This window comes from Oryza sativa, chromosome 11 (assembly GCF_034140825.1).
Source record: "Oryza sativa Japonica Group chromosome 11, ASM3414082v1".
Lineage (NCBI taxonomy): Eukaryota > Viridiplantae > Streptophyta > Magnoliopsida > Poales > Poaceae > Oryza > Oryza sativa.
The window spans coordinates 29,959,521-29,982,027 of record NC_089045.1 but is presented as its reverse complement, the minus strand read 5'-3'; the positions used below and the strand labels follow the sequence as shown (position 1 = coordinate 29,982,027).

Here is a 22,507-nt window from a genome sequence, read left to right as displayed (position 1 = left end):
CCAAGGAAGGCAACTTCCTTCAACCAAAACTCACATTTGGAAAACTTCACATATAACCGGTGTTTACGAAGTTTGTCAAGCACCATACGCAAGTGTTGCGCGTGCGCTTCTTCATTTTTGGAATAGATGAGGATATCATCAATGAATACCACCACGAACTTGTCCAAATATTCCATGAATATTTTGTTCTAACACGAAACACTATATTTTTCAGAGATGGCACGTCAGGATACACCTCAGCTGTTGGACCCGGCGATAGATCACCGACACCGGTCTCACCTTACTGCGGTGCAGGGGGCTCAGCTTGGGACGTTCCGGGCATGGACGTGCGGTGAGCTACTCACGGTTCACGACTCCTTTGTCGAGAGGTACGAACAGTGTATTACTATAAATTAGTTGCGCTGTAATATTTTTTGTAATGACATATTAATTTCTTATTGCAGGCTGCGTGAGGCCGGCCTCCTACCGATGTGTCGGCTGGTGGAGGCTGCCGCCGGCCACGCGGACCCGGCCAGACGATGGACTGTGGACAGGTCCCTCTTAGCAGCTTTGGTCGACCGATGGAGGCCAGAGACGCACACTTTTCACTTGCCGTGCGGTGAGGTAGCCCCTACCCTACAGGACGTATCGTACTTGTTGGGGCTACCACTCGCGGGAGACGCTATTGGGCCAGTGACCACGGCTGTGGACTGGCAGGACGATCTGACGGCACGTTTCGCACTAGTACAGCGCGCACCGCACCTCCCGCTCGAGCCGTTGGCACACCACCGCAACACCGGACCTACGAAGAGGTGGCTGCTTCAGTTCACCGTGAGTGTTTTTGTACCGAAATGACAGGCGTACTACATATTTATTCCACATGTTAAGGTTCCTAACATTTTAACGAACGCTTGCAGGTCGATCAGCTACAGGCGGAGGCCGACGAGTACTCCTACAGCCGCTGTTTGGAGGCGTACTTGCTCTGGCTTTTCGGCTGGGTGATGTTCTGTGGAGGTCACGGGCACGCGGTCGACAAGGGACTCATGCACTACGCCAGGAGCATCGCCGATGCCGCGGTAGGCGAGGTGCCTCAGTGGAGCTGGGGTTCCGCGTTGTTGGCGGCTCTGTACCGTGGACTTTGTGAGGCTTGCACGAAGACGGATCCCAGCGCGACCTTTGGTAGGTGCCCTCACTTTCTTTCTATCTGGGCAGCTGAGAGGATTGCGATCGACCGCCCGGAGGTGGACCAGCACGCGTACGAGGAGTCACTGTACGAGGAGCGACCAGAGGTCGACTACCCAACGATGGGTACTCTGTGGTGCCGTCGTCAGGTACGTTGCATCGATCTTCTCGTATTGTTAAATTAATTGCTCAGTTCATTATACATCAAATCGATCGTCTCGTATTGCAGCGCCGATGGGCTCACGTCCAGGTTAGGCGGTCGTATCCTGAGTTTGTGATGGAGTTCGACCGCCTTCTGCCGACTGACGTCGTGTGGGAGCCCTACAGTGCCGCGGCTACCCAGGCTCGTGCGCCGTTGGGTCTGTCCACACTCTGCACCAGGGACCAGGCGTACTGGATGACTACGGTTCCGATGGTCTTCGACATCTGCGTTGAGCCTCACGCCCCTTTCCGCGTGATGCGGCAGTTCGGCTTCCGTCAGCCCTTTCCAGTACCTTTTCCGACGACCGTCCCAGCTGCTGTTCACTGGTAAGATCTTTCACTACGCTTTCCGTTACTGCATTAAAATCTACCTATTCACAATAATTTGTAACATCTCTCGATTCACACTAATATTACACATTAATTCGCAGGTACTCGCGCAAGGGTCAGCAGTCAGCTGGCGACTGGCCCGCCAAGTTGGGGACTTTTGTTGAGGACTAGTTACTCGCAACCGAGGAGGTCGTGGACCACGAGGGAGAGCCGCACACTGAGGAGGCGTACCAGGCCTACCTATGCTGGTACCAGCCACGCACCCGTACTAGGGTCACCTTCGCTCCCTTGGAGCAGCAGCCCCACGTTGCGAGCACTAGAGACCTCTACGCCAGGCACCGCGACCAGGACTTCGCTCGTTGTGTGAGTACCCTATATCGCACCATTCCTTTATGTTTTCATGTCTTTCTCATCGTCAAATTTTACGAATATGTATGAACAAATTAACCATGCAGGTCGACGACATCAACCGGGTCGTCGTTGACGGTTCAACGACGATCCAACGTTTAGGCGCGGGGATTCCGGTACCCGTAGGGGAGCACCTGAAGACGTACACGCGGATGGTGGAGTCGATGCGCTCGATTCTCCAAGTGCTCACCTGTCGTGCGGACGACGTTGCTCGAGCAGACGCAGCTGTACAGCGGCCACCCGTACCGACTGGTCCCAGTCCAGCTGCGCACGTTCCTAGGCCGACTCCCCCTCCGCACGGAGGTAAGTATTTTTAAGGATTTTTCTGTACATGCCTCGCCCATATATGTGAGCCGTTTCACTTGCCGATTGATTCAGGGTTTCGTGCACCGTTCAGCACCCCGCCTTCCTCGGCTAGGCCTTCTGGTGTGCCCCCCACAGGTACTTAAAAAAACAACATTACTTCAACAATCAATTTACATGCATTTTATGTCTTAGCTTACAAGGTCCCATTGTTGATGTGTAGGTTTCGCCCAGTTCGATATGACGCAGGCCGCCCACTTCTCCCAGGCTACAGGGTCAGCATCTCAGGCAGCTGCGTCGACCTCGCACTCAGCGCAGTTTTGGCAGTACACCGGGACTTCGTCACAGGCAGCCGGCACGTCGAGTCAGGGTCCACCACTGGACCATGCTGGGACCTCGTCGGACCGCTTGCTGCCTTCCACCGTGCTCTTCGACATCACTGACTTCGAGTTCGCTACAGGCTCGACAGAGGACGTCATCGGCCCCTCACAGCTGGGAGGGGCACCGCCGGTGCAGACGCAGGACCAGGCGTAGGCCACTCCTCCGCTAGACACTCGTGCTACCCGTGCTGTGCCACCGGATCGTTTCACCTACTCCCAGGACCACGTGCGAGCACAGGCCCGGAGGACCAAGCGTGGTCGCGGCGTGGGGCAGGGCCAGTAGAGCAGTCTTCTCTTTGTTTATTTGCTTCACTTTCCAGTACTGTATGCTTGTGTAATGACTACGTTGTTGTTATATGTGCACGATATCTTTCGGCGCATGCACGATACCTTTCGGCGCATGCACGACTACTTTCTGCCGCACCGATGCAGCCTCCTTTATTCGCGTGCGATACGAGTATTTGCCCGCCATTTGCCGCATACAACCAATGTAACTTTCGGCGCCGATCAGGCATGCAACTTTCAGCGCCAATCAGGCGTACCCACCATGCCTCACCACGTTCACATGTCAAGGATATCACTCGATTTTTTGCGCCTATATAAGTCGCCTTAACGAGTGAGGCCTCACAATCTTTCAGAACTCAGTCACATTCAGTACTCTCTTCCCCACTTCCTTCATTACAAATCCTACCGGCTTTCGTCAATGGCTAGACGCCGGGGTGTTGAGGATCCAAACTGGCGCAGCGATCCTTGTGTATACCTACTACCACCTTGGTGCCAGCATCCTCTCTGCCTATGCGGTGATCGATGCCAACTAATGGCTTCGAGGAATCCTGATATTCGAGGAAGGCGCTTTTTTAGGTGCCCTAACTATGACCGTGAGGTATTTTATTATCTGCATATGCTTATTCATTCCGTATGGGCAATCGCTTTATTCTTCGTAACACTACTCTATTCGGCAGACCCGCACTACGGCTTGCGCATACATCGAGTGGGTCGATACAGAAAATCCCGTTCTCGACCTAACCACTTGTTTACAAGAAGGTCGCTGGTATTTCGCATCCGAAAGTACTGAGCAATACTTACAGAGAAAAGCGGCTTATGAACGACAATGTCGTGAACAACAGAGCAACTGGCGGGTGCTAACTACGGCACTCCCTCCATGGGAAGCCCGTCCAAGATGCAGGTGTGGTGATCGTTGTCAGGTTCTTCGTTCCATAAATCCTACAACATTGGGTCGAAGGTTCTTTGTTTGTCCAAATATTCTTGACGACGATTTCATGGTAAGAATATTTTGATTACATGAATCCTTATTTTCTCAAAACATTTACTAACTTTGCTCGCTTTACATCTATTCTTTCCTCCCAGAAACCACCAAGGAGATGTCAATACAGAGAATGGATAGACACCAGAAGGGTTCTAACTCCACCTAGCCGTGTTGTGCAGCTTGAACTACCAGAGCAATACAGGGTTACTAAAGCGCGGTTTGAGAGAGAATAGGGATCCTCACGTAGGGGTTAGCTATTATCGGACAACTTGGCATATTGAAATTTCTACTGTCATGCTTCCTTGTCCCATTACTAGATCGTCGTTGTGTTCAACTATTGCACTACCTCCCTCCTAGTTTGAATCTAATATCATCTATGTAACCGCAATGGAAATAGTTGTATCATGTTCAAATTGTACTACTATTTCTTCATGTTACATAATTCTCCTTGTTTAAGTCCATATAATGTTTCTACGACCGATACTGCGATAGGCCTATATTAATTATCCGAGTACTAATACGTCGAATAAGGTACAAAATAATACCTCACTTAACATATGAAATTGCGCAACAACCAACTTCAATACATTTTTATAACAATATTAACAAGTTTTACCAACAAATACTTCTTTATTTATTATTAACATTACATAGAAAAATCTTTTGGGCGTACTTTTTACATCTGGGTCCCTTGCCGCCCTCTATTGGGGCGGCAAGGGACCCAGATGTAAAAAGTACGGCCGCAAGCTCTTCATGGGCGGCCAAAATTGCAATTAGCCCCTTGCCGCCCTCTGTATGGGCGGCAAGGGCCTAATCGCAATTTTGGCCGACGGCGGCAGACGGCGCGGTTGACCCACCGTCTGCCACGTCAGCTTGCCGCCCCAATGGTGGGCGGCAGGGTCTATTTTTGCAATTTTGTACGCCGATAGATTATTTCTGTAAATATTAAAAAAAATCTAAAAACGAAAAAAATTCGCGGGCTGAGGGAGGGAGAGAGTAATACTTGGGCCGAAAAAGGCCCAAGTACACAAAGAGGAATTTTAATTTGTTTTCCATTTATTTTAATAGGTTAAATAAACTTTATGGTATTAAAATTAGTTATTGCGCTCCGAAAATTTACGGAAAATTTTAGAAAATAATTTAGACCATGTAGAATATTAAAAAAATTGCGGCAATGATTTTTAAAGAAAAATTTTAGTTTCCTCGTTAATTCACTTGATTAAATTGTTTAAACCTTTAATATATTTTTTCTAGTAATGCAATATATAAATCTATGACATTTGCTTCAACTATAATAAATTATAGAATCCTACCGTAACACACCAGACAACTAGCGCAGTGGTAGGATGGGTTATCTTCAACAAGAGGTCATGGGTAATTTACCAATTCGAGTTCTCTTTTCATTTTTGAAACGCCAACTCTCGAGTGACATTGGGACAAATAAAAATATTTAAGTGCACATTGGTACATCTAGAACAAGTGGTTCAAATGGTAAGACACATTCCTACCTTCCAGCTAAGTTGTGGGTCCAAATCCCACATGCTGCAGATTTTTACCCATGCGCACCATATTTTTTTTTGTTTGCCATATTATGCATCATATACATGTAACAAATTAGCAAAATTATTTTGTTCAAATTTAACAAATCGTATTTTGGGTTTGATTCTTCTTGCAATCACATTTTTTATTTTTCTTTGCGCTAAATATGTTTTATTTTTTATTGCTTTGGGCTGAGTATGACGAATTTAAAATCATACATTGTGACAGTCTTGATAAAACTGTCACGAGTTAGCGGGCCGTGAATATCCATTGGGCTCATCCGTGACGAAAAACAAAAAATCGTCACGATTACGTTTGTCAGTGACGATCTGTAAATCCGTCACCGAGAATCCGTCATGGATTAACAAGTTTCTTGTAGTGAAAATAATATATTAATTACTATTACTTCTTGGTACTTGATCGATACTTCGCCGATATATACTTCTAGTACTCTGGATATCATTATATAATATATTTGAAGTTTATGAAAAGCTGAAATAGAAGTTATCAATTATATAGTCCCATGTCCAGAATATAATATGTGTATGTATTTTCGATAAATTAATATTTGTAACTTCTAAGGAATACTTAAGCTATCAATATATTTGTTTAGTGACACACAAGTAATAGCATTAAATTTGTATTTTAATATTTGATCATCAGTTTCTATAAACTCGTATGGTTTCACATTATGAGATTTAAATTTTTAGATTCATCATAATAAATATTTTCATAATAAATAATTCACTGTTCTTAAACTACATGGATTTTTTCAGAATTAATGATCAAAGGTAGATATATCTGACTTAGCACAGAATTAGAACGATAAGTAATTTAAAATGGAGGGAGCAAGAAAAATTCAACAGATAGTTCATCTTCCCTTGTGATACTCCTACCTGTATATGTCTACATATACGATTAGGTGAATCATATTTGTGTTTAGAAAAAGAGTACATGTGTGGTCCTAAACTTTTGCAAGTGCATCATCACGATTTCTAAACTCTCAAAAATGCATTTACGGATCTTCGAACTTGTGTTATACAAGTTTAAACGGGTTTCAACTCACCCCGTGTGCTAACGGTGCTGGTATTCATAGGCAGAGGATGAGGCTCGACACATAGGCATGTTGTGGGCGAAGTCGTAAGAACATGTATTCATTCACCAGAATTTACAGGCTCTGGAATGCACGTACTTACCAAAATATATATAGTAGACGACAACATTGGAACATTAACAAACCAAAGTTGTAGCCATTGATGTGGCAGTACCCAAATACACAGTACTGTTTAGCCAACTTTGCAAAATACAACTTGCAGCTACTGAAGAGAGTTCCTATTGACCATGGTGTTGCCTTCCGAGATAGACATGTTGTTACTTACGTGTTGCCTTTTTATTTTGCTTTCTCTTATTTGTTCTTTTCCTCCGATGTTGGCTTCAATGGAGATGTTGATGCCAACGCATTGAAGCTTCCATCTGTCCTCTTCCTGCATAAACAAAAGATGGACATGATATTGCAATGACCATACATATAGAAATGTCAGACAGTGCAGCCATCAGTTGAAGATATGTTCGTTGTTTCTCTCAAAAAAAAAAAAGATATGTTCGTTGTCTTTGGTATTACGATGTTATGTTCAGCAAGACGGCCTGCATCCATGACTTCCTCTTCCAAGGTGACGTATATAAGGATGACATCCAGCCTCCACAACAGCAGGTCGTCATGATTAAATCTAGTCAAATTTTGTTCCAAGTGTTGAGTTTTGTATACTAAACCAACATGTGGGAAGGATATGAACCTTCTTCCATTGACGACTTCACTATACTCCAGTTTTTATAAGACACGTACTTCATAGATACATAATTTGTATTGCTTTTGCAGTAGAGTTACTCAGATTTACATTACAAAGTATGATAGTCTCATGATAGCCTCCTTAGATACCATAAAAATGTCCCCCACAAAAGATTTCCGCCGGGCAGTAGGAGCGAGAGCGACAGATAGCATGCACCCAGCAAAACAGTGTCTAATGTGATACTAAGTGTTATTCCTACAAAACCTCATCAACTAAACTCGTCCAAATTATGATTACAGGGCTGAATGATGATGGTTCCATGATTACACCTCCATGTAACACATACAGCTTCCTAACAGCAACATCAAATGTAGTACCTGCGCTCCCTGTACGCTGCTCCTGAAGCTGGATGCCGCCTGCTCTGATCATCAGCACCTGCATTCCGCTGGATATCTGGGGCAACATCAGACGATCCTACTGGCTTCGACTGGTACTCTGAATGTATGCCACCCTTTCGTCTCCCTTCGTTCGCGCCATAAGTTGGCTCCCCAGCATCATAACCCCATTCCGAGTACGTGTCACCGCCTCTGTGATATCTCCCACTGTGTTGGTCATGGTGATGTGGTGCCGGATTGAGCGGTTGGTATTCCCAATCTGTTGGATTCCATATCAAAGTGCACCCATCCTCCCATATCACGTCTCCTTCGACTTGATCGCTGTAAAGATCAGTTTCGCTCCCCCTGTGCTGACCATGGTCAAGGTGATGTGGTTCTGGATTGAGCGTCTGGTACTCCCAATCTGTTGGATTCCATATCAAAGGGTGTCCATCCTCCCATATCACGTTTCCTTCGATTTGGTCGCTGTAAAGAACCATTTCACTCCCCATTGGCTGACCATGGTCATGTTGATGTGTTTCTGGATTGAGCGGTTGGTACTCCCAATCTATTGGATTCCATATCAAAGGGTGCCCATCCTCCCATATCACATCCTCTTCCATTTGCTCGCTGTAAAGAACCATTTCACTCCCCCTGTGTGCATGGTCATGTTGATTTAGTTCTGGATTGAGCTGCTTGTATTCCCAATCTTCTGGATTCGATATCAAAGGTTTTCCATCCTCCTGTACCATGTCTTCTTCGAATTGCTCACTGTAAAGAAGAACCATTTCACTCTCCTTGTGCTGACCATGGCCATGGTGATGTGGTTCTAGATTGAGTGGTTGGTACTCCCAATCTCTTGGATTCCATATCAAAGGGTGACCATCTTCCCAAATCATGTCTCCTTCAATTTGGTCACTGCAAAGTTCCATTTCACTCCCACTGTGCTGACCATGGGGAGGTGGTGATGGAAGTTGGTACTCCCATTCTCTTGGATTCCATATCAGAAGGTGTCCATCTTCAAATTTCACTTGTTCTTTGAATTGCTCGCTGTAAAGATCCATTTCACTGTCTCCATCAACATTCTGGATCAGTTCGTTACAGCTGCTGTCTACAAAAGCACTATCAAAGCCCCGGGAGTTATCCATGTTATATACTCCTTGGTAGGGATCCTGCATCCACTCAGAAACAACAGTGCCTTGTGATTTGTTCAGTGCATCGGAGAAGGATTTAGACAAAGATGGAACCTCATAGAATGCACGTGTCCTGTCTCTCCCCTCGTAGATGTTTGTGGCATCACTAGTCCTAACATTTCTTTGACCCTCAACATGGTTTTGCTTTTGGCTGTAACTTGCATGACGCATTTCCCAATTATTCACAGGCAAGGGAACTGTGCGAACTGGCTCCAAACGGCTGTCAGAACCATCGTGGGTCTTGAACTCGAATTGCCTCTTTACTTGCTTATCAGGTTCAGGTGATTGCCACTGATCAATTTTGTCTACTTGTTCAGTAAGATGTTGCATCAGTGAAGCCGATCCATCAGTATACTGTTGACCAGTCTTCACTTGAACCCAGCTAGATTCCCTATCCAACCATTTATCAAGCTTAGTTGTGGGCTCAACTTTATCAGCAGTGAAATTATAAAGTGCTTTGTTAGCACGACTCTCAGCCCCAAAATTGAATGTTCCTGGATTACCATAAGATGCTCTATGACTTTGTGCTGGTAACATTTTCCCCAGATTCCACTGGTTCAGCTGCTCTTTTTCTACAGACTTATGCTTCTCCATTTCAGACCATTCTGCTATCATGGCAGTATCCTGAACAATGCTGTGATTTCCAGATAGCAGGGTGGGAGCAGCTACTGCCATGTTGTTCAGAGCACCTTCCTCAGGCTGTTCTTTCTTGCTTGGCTGCTGAATTGTAGTCGTCCTTGAGTGGGTATTTTTGGTATCATGTATTACCCTGGCAGCTGTAGCCCCCACCTGGTTCACTGATATGAATGAAATATCCCCAAGCATTATACTTCCCACAGTAAGACCTGAAACAGAAGTAACAGGAATCATAGAATTGCTGATGACAACACCTGAAAGAGTTTTATGCGCACTAGGGACTTTTGTTGCATTCTTCTTATCAAAGACAGGTTGTGATGCAGTAGTAGCTGCAGAAGCATCTCTCCAGCTATTCTTGTCTACGGTTGAGAGGTCTTCATGACATTGAGCTTCAGCACTCGGTGCATCTGTAGGAGTCTCAGCAATATTTTTAGCATATTCCGCGTTTTCAGCGATATTTGACCTCTCAATTGTAATTCTCTCCCATGACTCAACATGCCTTTGCCTATTGTCAATCTTCCAATGCTTTGGAGCACTGTTGCCTTGTGACTGTGAGGTACTTTTAGGAGCAGTTTCCATCATGTTAATCTCTGTGTTCTTTGCTGGAGATATGACCTTATGAATCACAGGGTCTTTACTAATACCTGTGGTATTTGATGCTGGAATAAAGCTGATAGAATCTGTAATATGATTAACTCTGTTTGCTGGCAAAGGTGCATTGAAACTCTCAGAGGCAATACAATACGTAGTAGTTCCATGGCTGCCATCTTTCTGTCTCAGATGAAGATTATCTTCTTCCAAGGGCGCATCATTTGTCTTCTGACTCTGTTCTGGTGAATGCCTTATCAATTCATCCAGTTCTGTAATGGATTTTGCCTTCTGTTGGCTATTCCAGTCCTGATCCTCCAGTACCTGTTTTGCATGATGGGCAGACAACTCTCTTGTTCTTGAATGCTGAATGCACCAAAAAAAACACTAGTTAACAAGAATGAGATAGCATATCTCAGTAAACCTTTTGCACTATTTGTTTCCTATTTCTAACATTTCATTTATGTACATGTGCCACTTTCTTAGGCACTCCATTAAGAAATCTATAGGAAACAGAAGTGGAGTAATATCACAACACAAAACAATGTGCCTAAACAAAACAGGTTGATCTCTAAAATGATGCACGGTGAAGAACCACAGATCATATTGGGAATGAGTGAAACATTTGGGGGATAGGCATCTAAATGAAAAATAAAATAGATGCAAATAAGCATGTAAGAGCATTCCTCGAAGTAACATAAATAACTCAATCATTCTTATGTTTATTAACCTATTATTGCATCTCATTGTAAACTGTACCTCAGAATGAAGCTGTTAATGTAGAAAACAATAGATTTATCAGAATCCAGTGAGCAATTGCAAACTAGACTGGATTTTCTGCATGGAAGTGTTATATAGTACCTTCAATAAGTACACTTGCCCCAAAATACGCACTTCAATCAGACTTTGCACAGGTTCTCCAAAAACATGTACATGTTGCATTATTTCTCTTTGTAAACAATTCAATGATTCATGAGATATGGGAATTAGAACCACATACCAGTTGGATTTCATTATCAAGCAGATTTAGCATCTCATCAACAGCAGCCACATGCACCTGCAGTGATAGATTCCTGGAAAAAGATTTGTCTTGTTGAGCATTTGCCATAACAACTTGCAGAGAGTCAACTGTAGAGTGCTCTTCCCATCCATTTTCAGAAATATTTGATGACATGTTCTTGGCAGAACCACCGTGCCTGCTTCTTGAAGTACTTACTCTTCCATATGCATCATGGTCACCTAATTTACCAGGCTCTCCAGCTTTCCTAAATTCGGTAGCTTCTAGTTCTGATGAGCTAGTAATAGTTGCACTACCAGGCACATTTGCGGAATTACTTGGCACAAAATCGCTACTCTCAGAAAAAGAACTAGCGCTGTCAAAGGCAGACATAGTATCACTGGTGATAGAACTGAAGAGAACATCCTTTTTCACATGATCAGCCTTTTCATCTGTGTTTTTTGAACGTTCAATCATGGATTCCTTCGATGGCGATAGTTCAGAGATCTTACAGGCACGAAGTTTTCTAGCTTTGATGTTTAGACACTTTATCTTCTCCAGTAGAGCTACATCCTTCTTGATGAGAGGTTGCTTCTGAAGTCCCTCTGAATGACCATGCTTGACCTTCCCAAGAATGTGAGGTTGAATTATGACAAGAGCATCAGCTTCCATGTCACAGTGATATCCATCCTGGTTGTCTGATATATAACCACTATATCCTGGATCCTGCATTGGTGCTGCCTCCTGGTTGAGTAGAAACTGACCATAATAAGCAAGTGGTTCAACAGAGCAAATCATATGAGGGTCTGCAGGCTTGTCTGAACCATATGCTGTTGCCCCTTCATGCAGCATTTCATTTCCATCTGGAGGATGATCAGGAGGAGGATGCCAGTAATTGAACCATGGTGGAGGCACACTTTGCTTAGGGGCATTTGTACCATGTTGTTGAGCATGCTTGGCCCCCCATGGTAAGATTGCAGCAGTAACCTGAGCATCTCCTTCATTGACATAGTCTGTTCTTAAGTCATGTTCATGCTCATAATTAGAAGATGAAATTACTTCGCCGACTCCTGCCATACAAAATATTATTTCTCATCATATGACCACACTAGAGAAACATATATGGCCATATGGAAAGGTAAACAAATGTATTTGCTAGCAAATCTCTATGAGCACCTGTGAGGTAATGAACTAGGAGTATGAAATAGTGACATAATATTTATTAACAAAGTGTATACCAGTAAGATGGATCTTTCTTTGTTCATCTTGTGCTATCTGAGTACCAGAACCAAAAGTTGATCTCCCTTGCAGATTATGGCCTGTAAATGAGAAGACAACAAGGGGAACATATATACTGGTTCAAACTTTATGGAACTGATAAAGCTTCTGGCACCTCAGTTCAGCAGAAAATATAGATATATCCAAACAAGGAAGAAAAATAGCAGCTAATTGATTCTATTCCATATTTTAATATGGAACTAAACAGAACGACAAGTTAGAATTAGGCATGCTACAATCCAAACAAGCAAAGCTGTAACCAGACTTTATCCAGAGCAATGCTATGTTGAAGATAGTCACCTCGTCGAGTGTTTGATTCGGAGTTCACAGAGCCAAGTACTGGGAAATCATCCATAATTAGGGTGAACCCCTTCTCAGGCATTTTAAGCCCCTACATAGCCAAAATGGATGATTAGATATATACATTAGGTTACTTATCACCAGGAGGTATGGGTGGAAAACATACCCGTTTTCTGTTATTAGTTCTTAATGGTGCTTTCAGAATTTGAGTGAAAGAATCTGGAAAGCGAGAAGGTCGCGAGCTTCTTGCTATTGTCACTGTGCTTTGAAGACGATTTGCAGCAGTTGGCAAATGATTTGGTGGTAATACATGTGATACTGATGAATGACTTGATTTTGGACCCCGTAAACTAGGTATGTCAAGGAAGTCACTTCCAATTGTTGATGTAGTCGAGCTTCCTCTAGAAGAAGGGCGGTCGCTAATGTGACTGAATAAATCAGAACCACCACCATTCTTGGGATACATAACCGAAGGAGAACCCCATGCATTTGATGCTGGAGGCATCGATTTATCACCCTGTGTGGCCGTTCCCCTGACATATTCATCCCAAAAATCCCATCAGATAACAATAATAGAGAAATGCCTAAACCAGTGTTGCCTGGACAGTACACCATTGGAATCCCCATGACTGGCATGCGAGTAAAACCGATGATGCAACAGTGAAGCAAAACTATATGTCCATCTAAAACAAACAGCATTCCCATTCTATTATCGATTCACAAAATCGTTAACGCTGATTGGCATGATTTTCGTTCTCTAACTGATGAAATCAAACATTGTAGAAACATGTAATAAGAACAAAAACCGCATTTTATTTCTCCATATCCTAAGAACACCTGAAACATGGTAAAAGGAAGCAGCTTACTTTGGAGCAATTTCCCCAACCTTCTCACAAAAAAAAAAGCGAGCAAAGCCTCATCACCACATCGACCCGCAATACAAGAAGATATGATCCATGAACACAATGGCACGGTAAACCCCACCGCTAAACCCCATGATCAAGTGCTGAGATTTTAAAAACAGGGTGGGTTTACCTTTGGCTTGGCAGATCGATGGGCTTAGGGATCACCCCAGGAACCCTCGCGCTGGTACTCTTAGCAGCAGACGGCCCCAACCTGCAGCAGCAGCGGGAGCAACACGACCACTAAACCCGTAAGAGGAGCACCAAAACGCAAAAGGGAGAAGGCGAAGGAGAAGAGGCAGCGCGCTATACCACCTTTTGTCGGCGGCAAGCACGGCGGCGACCATGGCTTCCCGCTTCGGCAAGGCCTTCCGGTGCGCGCGGGCCGCGCGGCGGCAAGTGCAGGTGGAGAGGGTTCTCTTCTCCGGCGGCGGAGGCGGAGGGCGGAGAGCGGCGGAGGCAGTGGGAAAAGAGGAGGAGCGAGATTGGAATGACAGCACGGGCCCACAGGTCAGTCAGAGGTGGAGCGCGAGATAGAGAGCCCTGGTGTGTGCCACTGAGCTGTGGGCCATATGCTGATGAAGGGAAGGAAGGACTGTGACACTGACAAGTGGGCCATACGCTTATGAGTTCGGACAGCAAGGCAGGCCGGAGCGAAACGAGGGACAATTTTCCATCAATTTTTGATGGAGCAACACAGCATCAATACTAGCGTTGAAAGCCACAAGAACAGTGGTGTAGTATAAAGAAATTGAAATGAAAAAAAAAAGGAACTAGCCAGTTTTGCAAGACATCCAAAATACAGATTGCGGTTGCAATAGAGCACTCGATCTTTCTCTTCCCGTCACAGCAAAGACCATACAACCATATGTCATCATCATATCTCCAAAGACCAAATAATGTCGCAGCAGCCAAGGATGTTAGCCCGTTTGGCAGGAAAAACCACCATTCTACATCGTACACCGGACTAAGAAAAAATGAGGAAGAAAAGGGCACTGAGCTACAGATTGACTATTATTCTCATTATACATCAGGGGCTTCCTGCTCAACTGCCGGGCCTGGAAACGCTTCAGCTGCAGCAAAATTTGGTGGCATTGCTACATCAGAACCCTGGAAAGGGAGTACCCCTTGTGCTGGGACGAGGCCGCCATCGTTCCCGCCGTTGAACGGTGCACCTTCTTGTGCTAGGCCACCTGGTGACATTGGTGACATTGCAGATGCATCAGCCAGTGATTGTGCAGGTACCTGCGGGGGAACAGGACCTGCTGATCCAGGTGCAGGTACAGCTACAGGCCCAGGACCGGTTGAAGCAGGACCGGCTCCGGTTGCAGGTGGCAGGACATCGAAGCCGGATCTAGGCCGGGGCCTGCGTGCCGGTCCTGCACCCTGGTCATAGCTTCTGCTCCTGCTGCGACTTGGGCTGCGGCTGCGGCTACGGCTCCGGCTCCAGCTCCTGCTGCGGCTCCTACTACGTGACCAGCTCCTGCTTCGGCTTCTGCTCCTACTACTTAGGCTCCTACTGCCACTTCTTCGGTCATAGCCTCGCGAGCGGCCTCTATCTGGGCTGCGGCTGTAGCTCCGGTCCCGACCCTTGCCACCAAATCCTCGGCGGTTATCGTATCTTCCACGTCCATCTGAGATAAAACGGTCATGTGGGCCTCGGTCAGATCGTCCACGCCCTCCAAATCCACGCCCTCTCCCACCACGTCCACCAGAGAAATCACCACGGCCTCGTCCACCAAAGCCAGAAGAATCACCCCTGCCACGTCCACCAAAGCCAGAAAAGTCACCCCTCCCACGTCCACCAAAACCATGAGAATCACCCCTGCCACCACGGCCACCAAAACCACCAGGACTTCCTCCACCTCTGCCACCAAAACCACCAGGTCCACGACCACCTCTCCCACCAAAGCTACCAGGAGCAGCACCCTCTCGACCTTCAAAGGCACCAGGTCCCTTGCGTCCACCAAAGCCACCAGGACTCTCCTGACCACCAAAGCCAACAGGACCCTCCCGACCGCCAAAGCCACCAGGACCTTCTCGACCAATAAAACCCCCAGGGCCATCCCGACCACCAAAGCCGCCTGGGCCATCCCGTCCACCAAAACCGCCTGGGCCATCACGGCCACCAAAGCCGCCTGGGCCATCCCTAATTCCACCATAACTACCAGGAATACCAACAGCAGATTCAAAACGGTTACCACCACCACCAGGTCCATCCCAACGGCTCATCCCACCAGCTTGATTTCTTGGAGCTCCAGCTGCACCTCTTGCAGCCATCTCTTGCAACTCTGGAGGGACATGCTGATTAGCACCTTCCAAGACTTTCACCAAATCACCAGCATATTTCCAATCTTGTTCAGAAAAGAAAGTATATGAGACTCCAGTTGCCCCAGCCCTTCCTGTACGCCCTATACGGTGAACATAGTCCTCGATCCCAGTGGGAAAGTCATAATTGATCACTACTCTGAGAAACACATGTGAAGTCTCAGTGAGTTGAACAATTGATAAAATATGAATATCGTAAAGTACTTGTAAGTGATGAGACAACACGAACACCAGAAGACTTTAACTTGTGACAATGAGAAAGCCTCACCTGATATCTTTGATGTCAAGCCCACGAGCAGCAACATCTGTGGCTACTAATATTGGAGCTCTGCCAGTGCGAAACTGATTCAGAACATTATCCCTTTCAGCCTGTGATTTATCACCATGAATACTTGCAGCACCAAAACTACGACCAATGTCACGAGCAAGCTGGTCACACATTTTCTTGGTTGAGCAGAATATGATGACCTTAGAGCCCCTTTCTTGAGCTCTAAGTATCTGCTCCAATCGCCGCTGCTTGTCCAATGGTGGAACCACCTCTACATACTGCATCCACACACAGGAGGTAACCTTAGAACTGAATTACCAAAAGAAGAAAGGCCATTTAAAACGGCATAACAAGGACCCTATATTTGATTATATAAATACCTGTGTGATGGATTTGTTGGCAACGAGTTCATCAATGCTACCAATATTAACCTGAACAGGATCTTTCAGTAAATCCCCAGCAATTTTTGTAACTTCCTTTGGCCAAGTGGCCGTATACATCAGAGTCTGTCTGTTTCGAGGAATCTCATCCACAATCTTACGTATTTGTGGCTCAAAACCCATATCAAGCATACGGTCAGCCTCATCAAGCACAAGAAATGAAACTTGATGGAGACTAATCTTCCTCATCTCCAGGATATCATTAAGACGTCCAGGAGTTGCAACGACAATATCTGCTCCACGCTCAAGTTCTCTTAGCTGAAGGCCCTTTGAAGTCCCCCCATACAGACACTGATAATATATAGACCAATAATCAACATCGCATCAAGAAATGAGGTGTGCCATCTAATAACAGAACAGATGACATACTGCACATTATCTACAAGGTAAGATACTAAATAGGATAACAGCAGAATTATTATTTGGTGCGCACGTTCATGCAACGCCAATATGCCATTACAAGAACAATTTGCTTCTCCAGAGATTTTCTTTTTCTTCCTTTTTTTTTAAGAATCAGACTCAAACTACATGTGTCAAAAACGTAAGTAACATCAAAACTTATGGAGAACAAACAAGAGTCCAAAATTCCAGCGTATTTTTTCATCAAGACAGATTAAGCATGTGAATTCATATTAAAAAAAAAAAACAAGTCAGAACTTACAGTGCAGGAGACTCTAGATGATCGACCAAACTTGACTGCTTCGTCTTGTATTTGTGAAGCAAGCTCTCGGGTAGGGGCCAAAACTAACACTGTAGGGCCCAACATTGGGTTGTTTTGGTATCGCCTAAGATGTATAAAAGCAGGAATAAGGTACCCCAGCGTCTTCCCTGATCCTGTCTTGGCAATAGCTACTATGTCCCGATTTTGCAGTGCAACAGGCCATGTTTGAGCTTGAATTGGAGTGGGGTTTAAGAAGCCAGCTGCATGGATCTGAAATCACAAAATGAAGTAAGAATCATTAGCATATGTGCATCTCCACCATTTTACATATTATGCGCATAGTGCCAAGTAAATAAATGTTGTCTATAATGACAAAAAGGAAAATGCTATCCTAAGTGATTATGGCTGCTTACTTAAGCAACTCAAGACATGAAGGGGCTCTTTGTAGATTCACAGTGGCAGAGACTAGAAGCAGGAAACCTCAGCCACATTTTATATAATCTGAAAGAACACCAATCTTTCCAATACTTGTCAGCAGAAAACAGCCACAAGTATGCCACTACAATGCCCACAAGATGGCACTAGTTGTTAAATTATATGTCAGCATAAGAAGTTGCTGTCTTTGCTATTCAAAAATTAATCTTCACTCCTAAGAAATCTTTCTAATGGTCCATGCCGACAAGAATTTCTATATTAACAATTTACCATGCACTAGTGGCACAGTGCAACTCCAAAGAAAACATACCTCTTGCAAGATCTCTGGAGGGAATCCAGTAGCCTCGAATGTCATAAATGGAGGAGGCACATTCTCACCCTGAAAATTTTAGAAACAGGATAGCATGTGAAAAGGTTTTACAGTAAATGAAAAATAAAGCAGATAACATTGATATACCAACTCAACTAGAAAAATGAAGATGCAATAGTAGAAATGTTGAGCATGCACATGAAAACACAACAATGGATTCTAAGCTCCACAATCTTTATTTTTTTTCTGAATTGTACATGAACAGCAGATCAACCAAATTATGGCCAACTACAAATCTCTTGGGTTCAATATACAGGGAAGTACTACAAACAATGTCTAGTACTTGTTACTTTTTCAGAGAGTAGCGGAGAGCCATTCCAGGAATTATTATATAAATAATGGACTACACAAGGGTACCAAAGGAACCTAATATATGACAAGACAGAAAAGTAACAGTTGCTATCCAAAAAGTGCTCAAGATAAGCTACAAACTTAAGGGCGATTATCAAAAACAAGATTGACAGGTAAAACCAGCTATATGACTATACCATTCGTTTTCCTCAATTACATTGATCAAAGATGTATCTACAAATACACATGAGTTGTGGTATTTTATAACTATTGTCTTTATGCAGGGCATGTTAGAAAATCTAATAAGAATATAGAAATATTTGCATCCCTCCCATTTCTCTATTAGGAGATGTGATTGCCAGGATTGATCAGACATATATGTAACCGCACACCACATTTGACATGCCAGATACTCAGATTTGGGTATGCTACAAAAAACAATTTCATTATCTTTGTCTTGTAAAGGTTAGAAGATAACATGTCATTGGATATTTAAAGCTTATTAGTCACACTTGGAACAGAACGCTAAAATCTATTGACAAGAAATACAAAGAGAAACAGAAATATCATGTTGCAAGATATTTGAAGTTCTGAAGTGTGATTCAATTGTTTTGACATAATATAGTGCAAATTGGACCATTAGTGATTACCACTGCAGTGACTTCATGGTGTTGACGATATGCGTCAGCTGAAGCAATGCTCGGAAAATTTGGGGGAGCAAACATTCTGGACGGAGGCCTCATTGAAGCTTCAGGAAACGGACCATGGTTATGCAAATTTGGCACTGAATGTGGAGGTCCCATGTTAAAAGCCCCTAAATTATCTGGCTGAGGATAAGGCGGCCCGTTCCTCATATCCTGCTGTACAATATTATGAAGAGTAGAGTTAATGGTGATAGCTTCAGAATCTATGAAGATTTCAGATCATTGATAATAAGCATTGAAGCCATAAGGACTATAATTTTAGTAGTACACGGTAAAAACTCTACACCATTACAGGACTCTTTATGTTCCTTTTTCTAGTGCACAGATACCAATAATAAAATATGGTGTAAAAAGATTTCATTTCAATAAGACCATAAGAATGAACTTCATAACTTTTAAGCTATATAGTATCATATGGCCTATGTTTGTAACAAAGAAGGATTATTGGCTACACCACTTGTGACAAAACAAACAATATTGACTTTATTAAGACATCAAAGTGTCATATGATAAATTATTACCGGCCGGTTTAGTGGTGGTAGTGCAGCAAGCTTTGGCTGCTGCTGGAGATTATTTGTTCCATCCATCCTGCCAGAAGAGTAAAGCTCATTTCTTTCAAAGTGATCCTCACTACTGCCCATCTTGAAACCCATTGGAGGCCGAACTGGTGAAGGACCAATATGATTTGGAACGACAGGACTGCTAGCTGGATGTTGTCGATAGTTTGTATCCATACCACCTTGATGCATTTGAGCAGGTGAGCTCAAAAAATTCATGTTGTTAGCCTCGCCTGGGGATGATCCACCAAGATGATGCTTTGCAGGATATGATGGCCCTCCAGCTCCAGGAATATTTGGCTGATTATGTGATCCAGAAAGTTGATGATTAGAAGGTAACTGTTGTTTTGAAACAGGACCCTGGCCACGCTGCTGACTGAGTGGTAATGAAAAACCAGTCTGTTTTCCATCAAGACCTCCTGTAACTCCTGTCTCGTCAACCTTCAGAGTGGAACTCTGCTGCCCAAGTGGCACTTGGCTCAATTGAGGACCTACATGGCCATGATGTGGTTGTTTTCCCTGAGGAGTTGTCAAATGGAAGCCATGCTGGAGTTGGCCTTGCTGTGGCGGCATTTGAAGTCCTTGAGACTGTGAACCTTGCAGCACTTGTGAAACCTGAGCGGGTTGATGAAAGCCCGGTGATTGCTGAGGTTGCACCTGACCCTGAGGGATCCTCATTCCAGGTGGCTGCTGACCTTGATTGTAAGTAGCATGTGCCATTTGTGGCGGCTGAACTTGATTATAGGAAGCTTGGGGCATTGACGGCTGCTGGCCTTGATTGTAGGCACCTGCAGCTTGTGTTGGCTGCTGACTTTGGTTGTATGAGGCTTGAGAAACAGGCGGCTGCTGACCTTGATTGTAGGCACCCACGGCTTGCGCTGGCTGCTGACTTTGGTTGTAGGCAGCTTGAGAAATAGGCTGCTGCTGACCTTGATTGTAGGCAGCTTGCGGCATCTGTTGCTGCTGGCCAACCTGATATGAATATTGTGGGCCCTGCTGAAACTGCTGCTGCTGGGGTTGCATATAATGGCCATGCTGGTATGGCATATGTTGTGGATGTGTGCTGGGGTACTGATGGGCAGGAGGTTGCTGCGACATCTGCTGCTGCTGTTGTTGATAGGGCGCTCGTTGTGAATGCTGAAACGGAGCTTGATGCTGAGCCGTTGGCTGAAACGGTGATTGCTGGGTTGGCTGTTGGAGTTGCTGATGCCCAAGATGGCTGGCTTGAGGGTATACTGTCTGACCAGGTCGTTCCTGCTGGGACTGTGATACTTGACCACCTTGGTTCGACTGCATGCTAGGCTGTGAAAAAGCCCCTGATGCGGATGTTGGCATAGGTGTAGTGGTTACTGGAGGAGGACCTGTTGGCAAGGGAGGCACAGCGGCCACCGGCCTCTCATATTGAGTCTCATTAGTATCAGGGTTCCAGTAGTACAAGGTTGATCCATCGATTAGTCCTTTCCAGGGTGCAGGGAGCGTTGGGTCATCAGGAGCATATCGCGGACCCGATGAATCTGTGGCGGCCTCTGTAGCTGCCATGTCCAACAACTTTTCTTGCTTCACTTCACAATGCCACCCTTCCTATGCCAGGAACATCATTCAGCTAGCCTGCCAAAAAGAAAATAGAATTCTTAATTGTCACCTTGTTCAAAACCATAGCATTGATCATAAAGCCTAAACCCTAAACCAAGTTGTAATTGTCGCCTTTGCCCGAGACCCTAAATCCATAAACCCCAACTATAAACAACTCTCAATTGTCGCGTTACTCAAAATCATAACACTAACCCTAAAGCATAAACCCTAACCCTAAACCCCCAAAGATAACCTCATATAATGGAATTCCATTAGAAAGTACCTAATTGAATCGGCATCGCAGACAAACCCAACAAAGCACAGGTCTAATCCCCAATCATGTTCAGGAAACAAATAAACTGCTATCAGTAAGTACTCCATCTTGCAGTGCGCGGCGAGGGCGCGCCACCACCCGCGGGTCAAGAGAGGGCGATGGGCAGCGCCAGCGCCTAGGGGCACGGCGAATACAGGGCTACGGTGAGCGGCGTAAGGGGAAGAAGGCAACACAACGCAGCCAGGACGCCCCCCTTGCCCGGGGGCGCTGCGGCGGCGGCGTCGGCCGGGGGGTTGGCCGCGACCACCGATGGCAGCGCCGAAGGCGACACGGATGGGGGCAGCGCGGGGGATGAAGCGGGGAGCTCACCTGAGCCGGTCACCGGAGCCCGCAGAGGATGCGGCGGCGGCGGCGGCGGCGGATGGGGGGGGAGCGTCGTCCGCCGTGGGGGGGGGATTTGGGGGGTGGAAGAGAGAAGGAAGCAGTAAAGAGGGTTGGACTGGGCTTACGTAATATTCCCCCCCCCCCCCCCCCCCCTCTTCCGTAGAAGATAGATAGGATGGGCTCACTGACATGTGGGCCCCACAGCCCCTTGGACCCACATGTCAGTGAGCAGTACTGCATTTTTTCAATGGAGGTAGGATGTGTTTTGTTCGTGTTCACCCGTAAACTAAACGTTATTAGAGATTCCAGATCCAAATGATTATTAGTTGATTCATGCACAATGTATGCATGAAGTATATGAAAACAAATGCGTACAAATTTTAGTAAACTATTTATGAAAGGCGTCGTGCTATTTTGGTCGATATGTTAAAAAGTTTTATCGAGATGAGTTGTGAGGTTCTCCCTTTGGTATGTCCGGTTTTTCTGCTAGATTTTACACATGGCCGAAGAGAAAATATTAAAAAAACAAATAGAGATAGTATTTTTGTTAGTGACTAAAAATAGAGAAGTGGAGCGGGG

At 45.1% G+C, this 22,507-nt stretch overlaps 2 protein-coding genes and 1 pseudogene across 3 annotated transcripts; 1 reads left to right on the top strand and 2 right to left on the bottom strand.

Moving 5' to 3' along the window:
* Window positions 1–216: 216 nt before the first annotated feature.
* On the top strand, window positions 217–2,937 carry LOC136354240 (serine/threonine-protein phosphatase 7 long form homolog; annotated as a pseudogene).
* A 4,495-nt stretch (window positions 2,938–7,432) lies between these two features.
* LOC9270610 (uncharacterized) lies at window positions 7,433–14,152 on the bottom strand. Its single transcript, XM_015762191.3, has 7 exons — window positions 13,960–14,152; window positions 13,778–13,858; window positions 12,909–13,275; window positions 12,743–12,833; window positions 12,403–12,483; window positions 11,168–12,234; window positions 7,433–10,533 (listed from the first exon to the last, which is right to left on the bottom strand). Exons 1-7 carry the CDS (start codon window positions 13,989–13,991, stop codon window positions 7,741–7,743), a joined length of 4,512 nt encoding a protein of 1,503 aa, XP_015617677.2. The 5' UTR covers window positions 13,992–14,152; the 3' UTR covers window positions 7,433–7,740.
* Window positions 14,153–14,498: 346 nt separating this feature from the next.
* Window positions 14,499–22,059, bottom strand: LOC4351155 (DEAD-box ATP-dependent RNA helicase 40). Of its 2 annotated transcripts, none has more exons than XM_015761786.3 (8): window positions 21,914–22,059; window positions 19,663–21,306; window positions 19,088–19,297; window positions 18,087–18,155; window positions 17,342–17,611; window positions 16,621–16,971; window positions 16,241–16,518; window positions 14,499–16,111 (listed from the first exon to the last, which is right to left on the bottom strand). In XM_015761786.3, exons 2-8 carry the CDS (start codon window positions 21,235–21,237, stop codon window positions 14,668–14,670), a joined length of 4,197 nt encoding a protein of 1,398 aa, XP_015617272.1. In that variant the 5' UTR covers window positions 21,238–21,306; window positions 21,914–22,059; the 3' UTR covers window positions 14,499–14,667. The 2 variants fall into 2 exon arrangements, with proteins under 2 accessions (XP_015617272.1, XP_015617273.1); XM_015761787.3 differs by having other exon boundaries at window positions 19,088–19,294.
* Window positions 22,060–22,507: the final 448 nt, after the last annotated feature.

What these genes read in the sequence shown, in the direction of transcription:
- LOC4351155 (XM_015761786.3), bottom strand. Translation starts at nt 21,237, where the DNA reads ATGGCAGCTACAGAGGCCGCCACAGATTCATCGGGTCCGCGATATGCT. An exon ending in ACCATGAAGTCACTGCAGTG is followed by an intron (nt 18,156 to 19,087) that starts GTAATCACTAAT and finishes TAAAATTTTCAG; the next exon opens with GGTGAGAATGTGCCTCCTCC. An exon ending in CATCTAGAGTCTCCTGCACT is followed by an intron (nt 16,972 to 17,341) that starts GTAAGTTCTGAC and finishes ATATATTATCAG; the next exon opens with TGTCTGTATGGGGGGACTTC.
- LOC9270610 (XM_015762191.3), bottom strand. Translation starts at nt 13,991, where the DNA reads ATGGTCGCCGCCGTGCTTGCCGCCGACAAAAG. An exon ending in GAACTAATAACAGAAAACGG is followed by an intron (nt 12,834 to 12,908) that starts GTATGTTTTCCA and finishes TTGGCTATGTAG; the next exon opens with GGGCTTAAAATGCCTGAGAA. An exon ending in CGAATCAAACACTCGACGAG is followed by an intron (nt 12,484 to 12,742) that starts GTGACTATCTTC and finishes TCTCATTTACAG; the next exon opens with GCCATAATCTGCAAGGGAGA.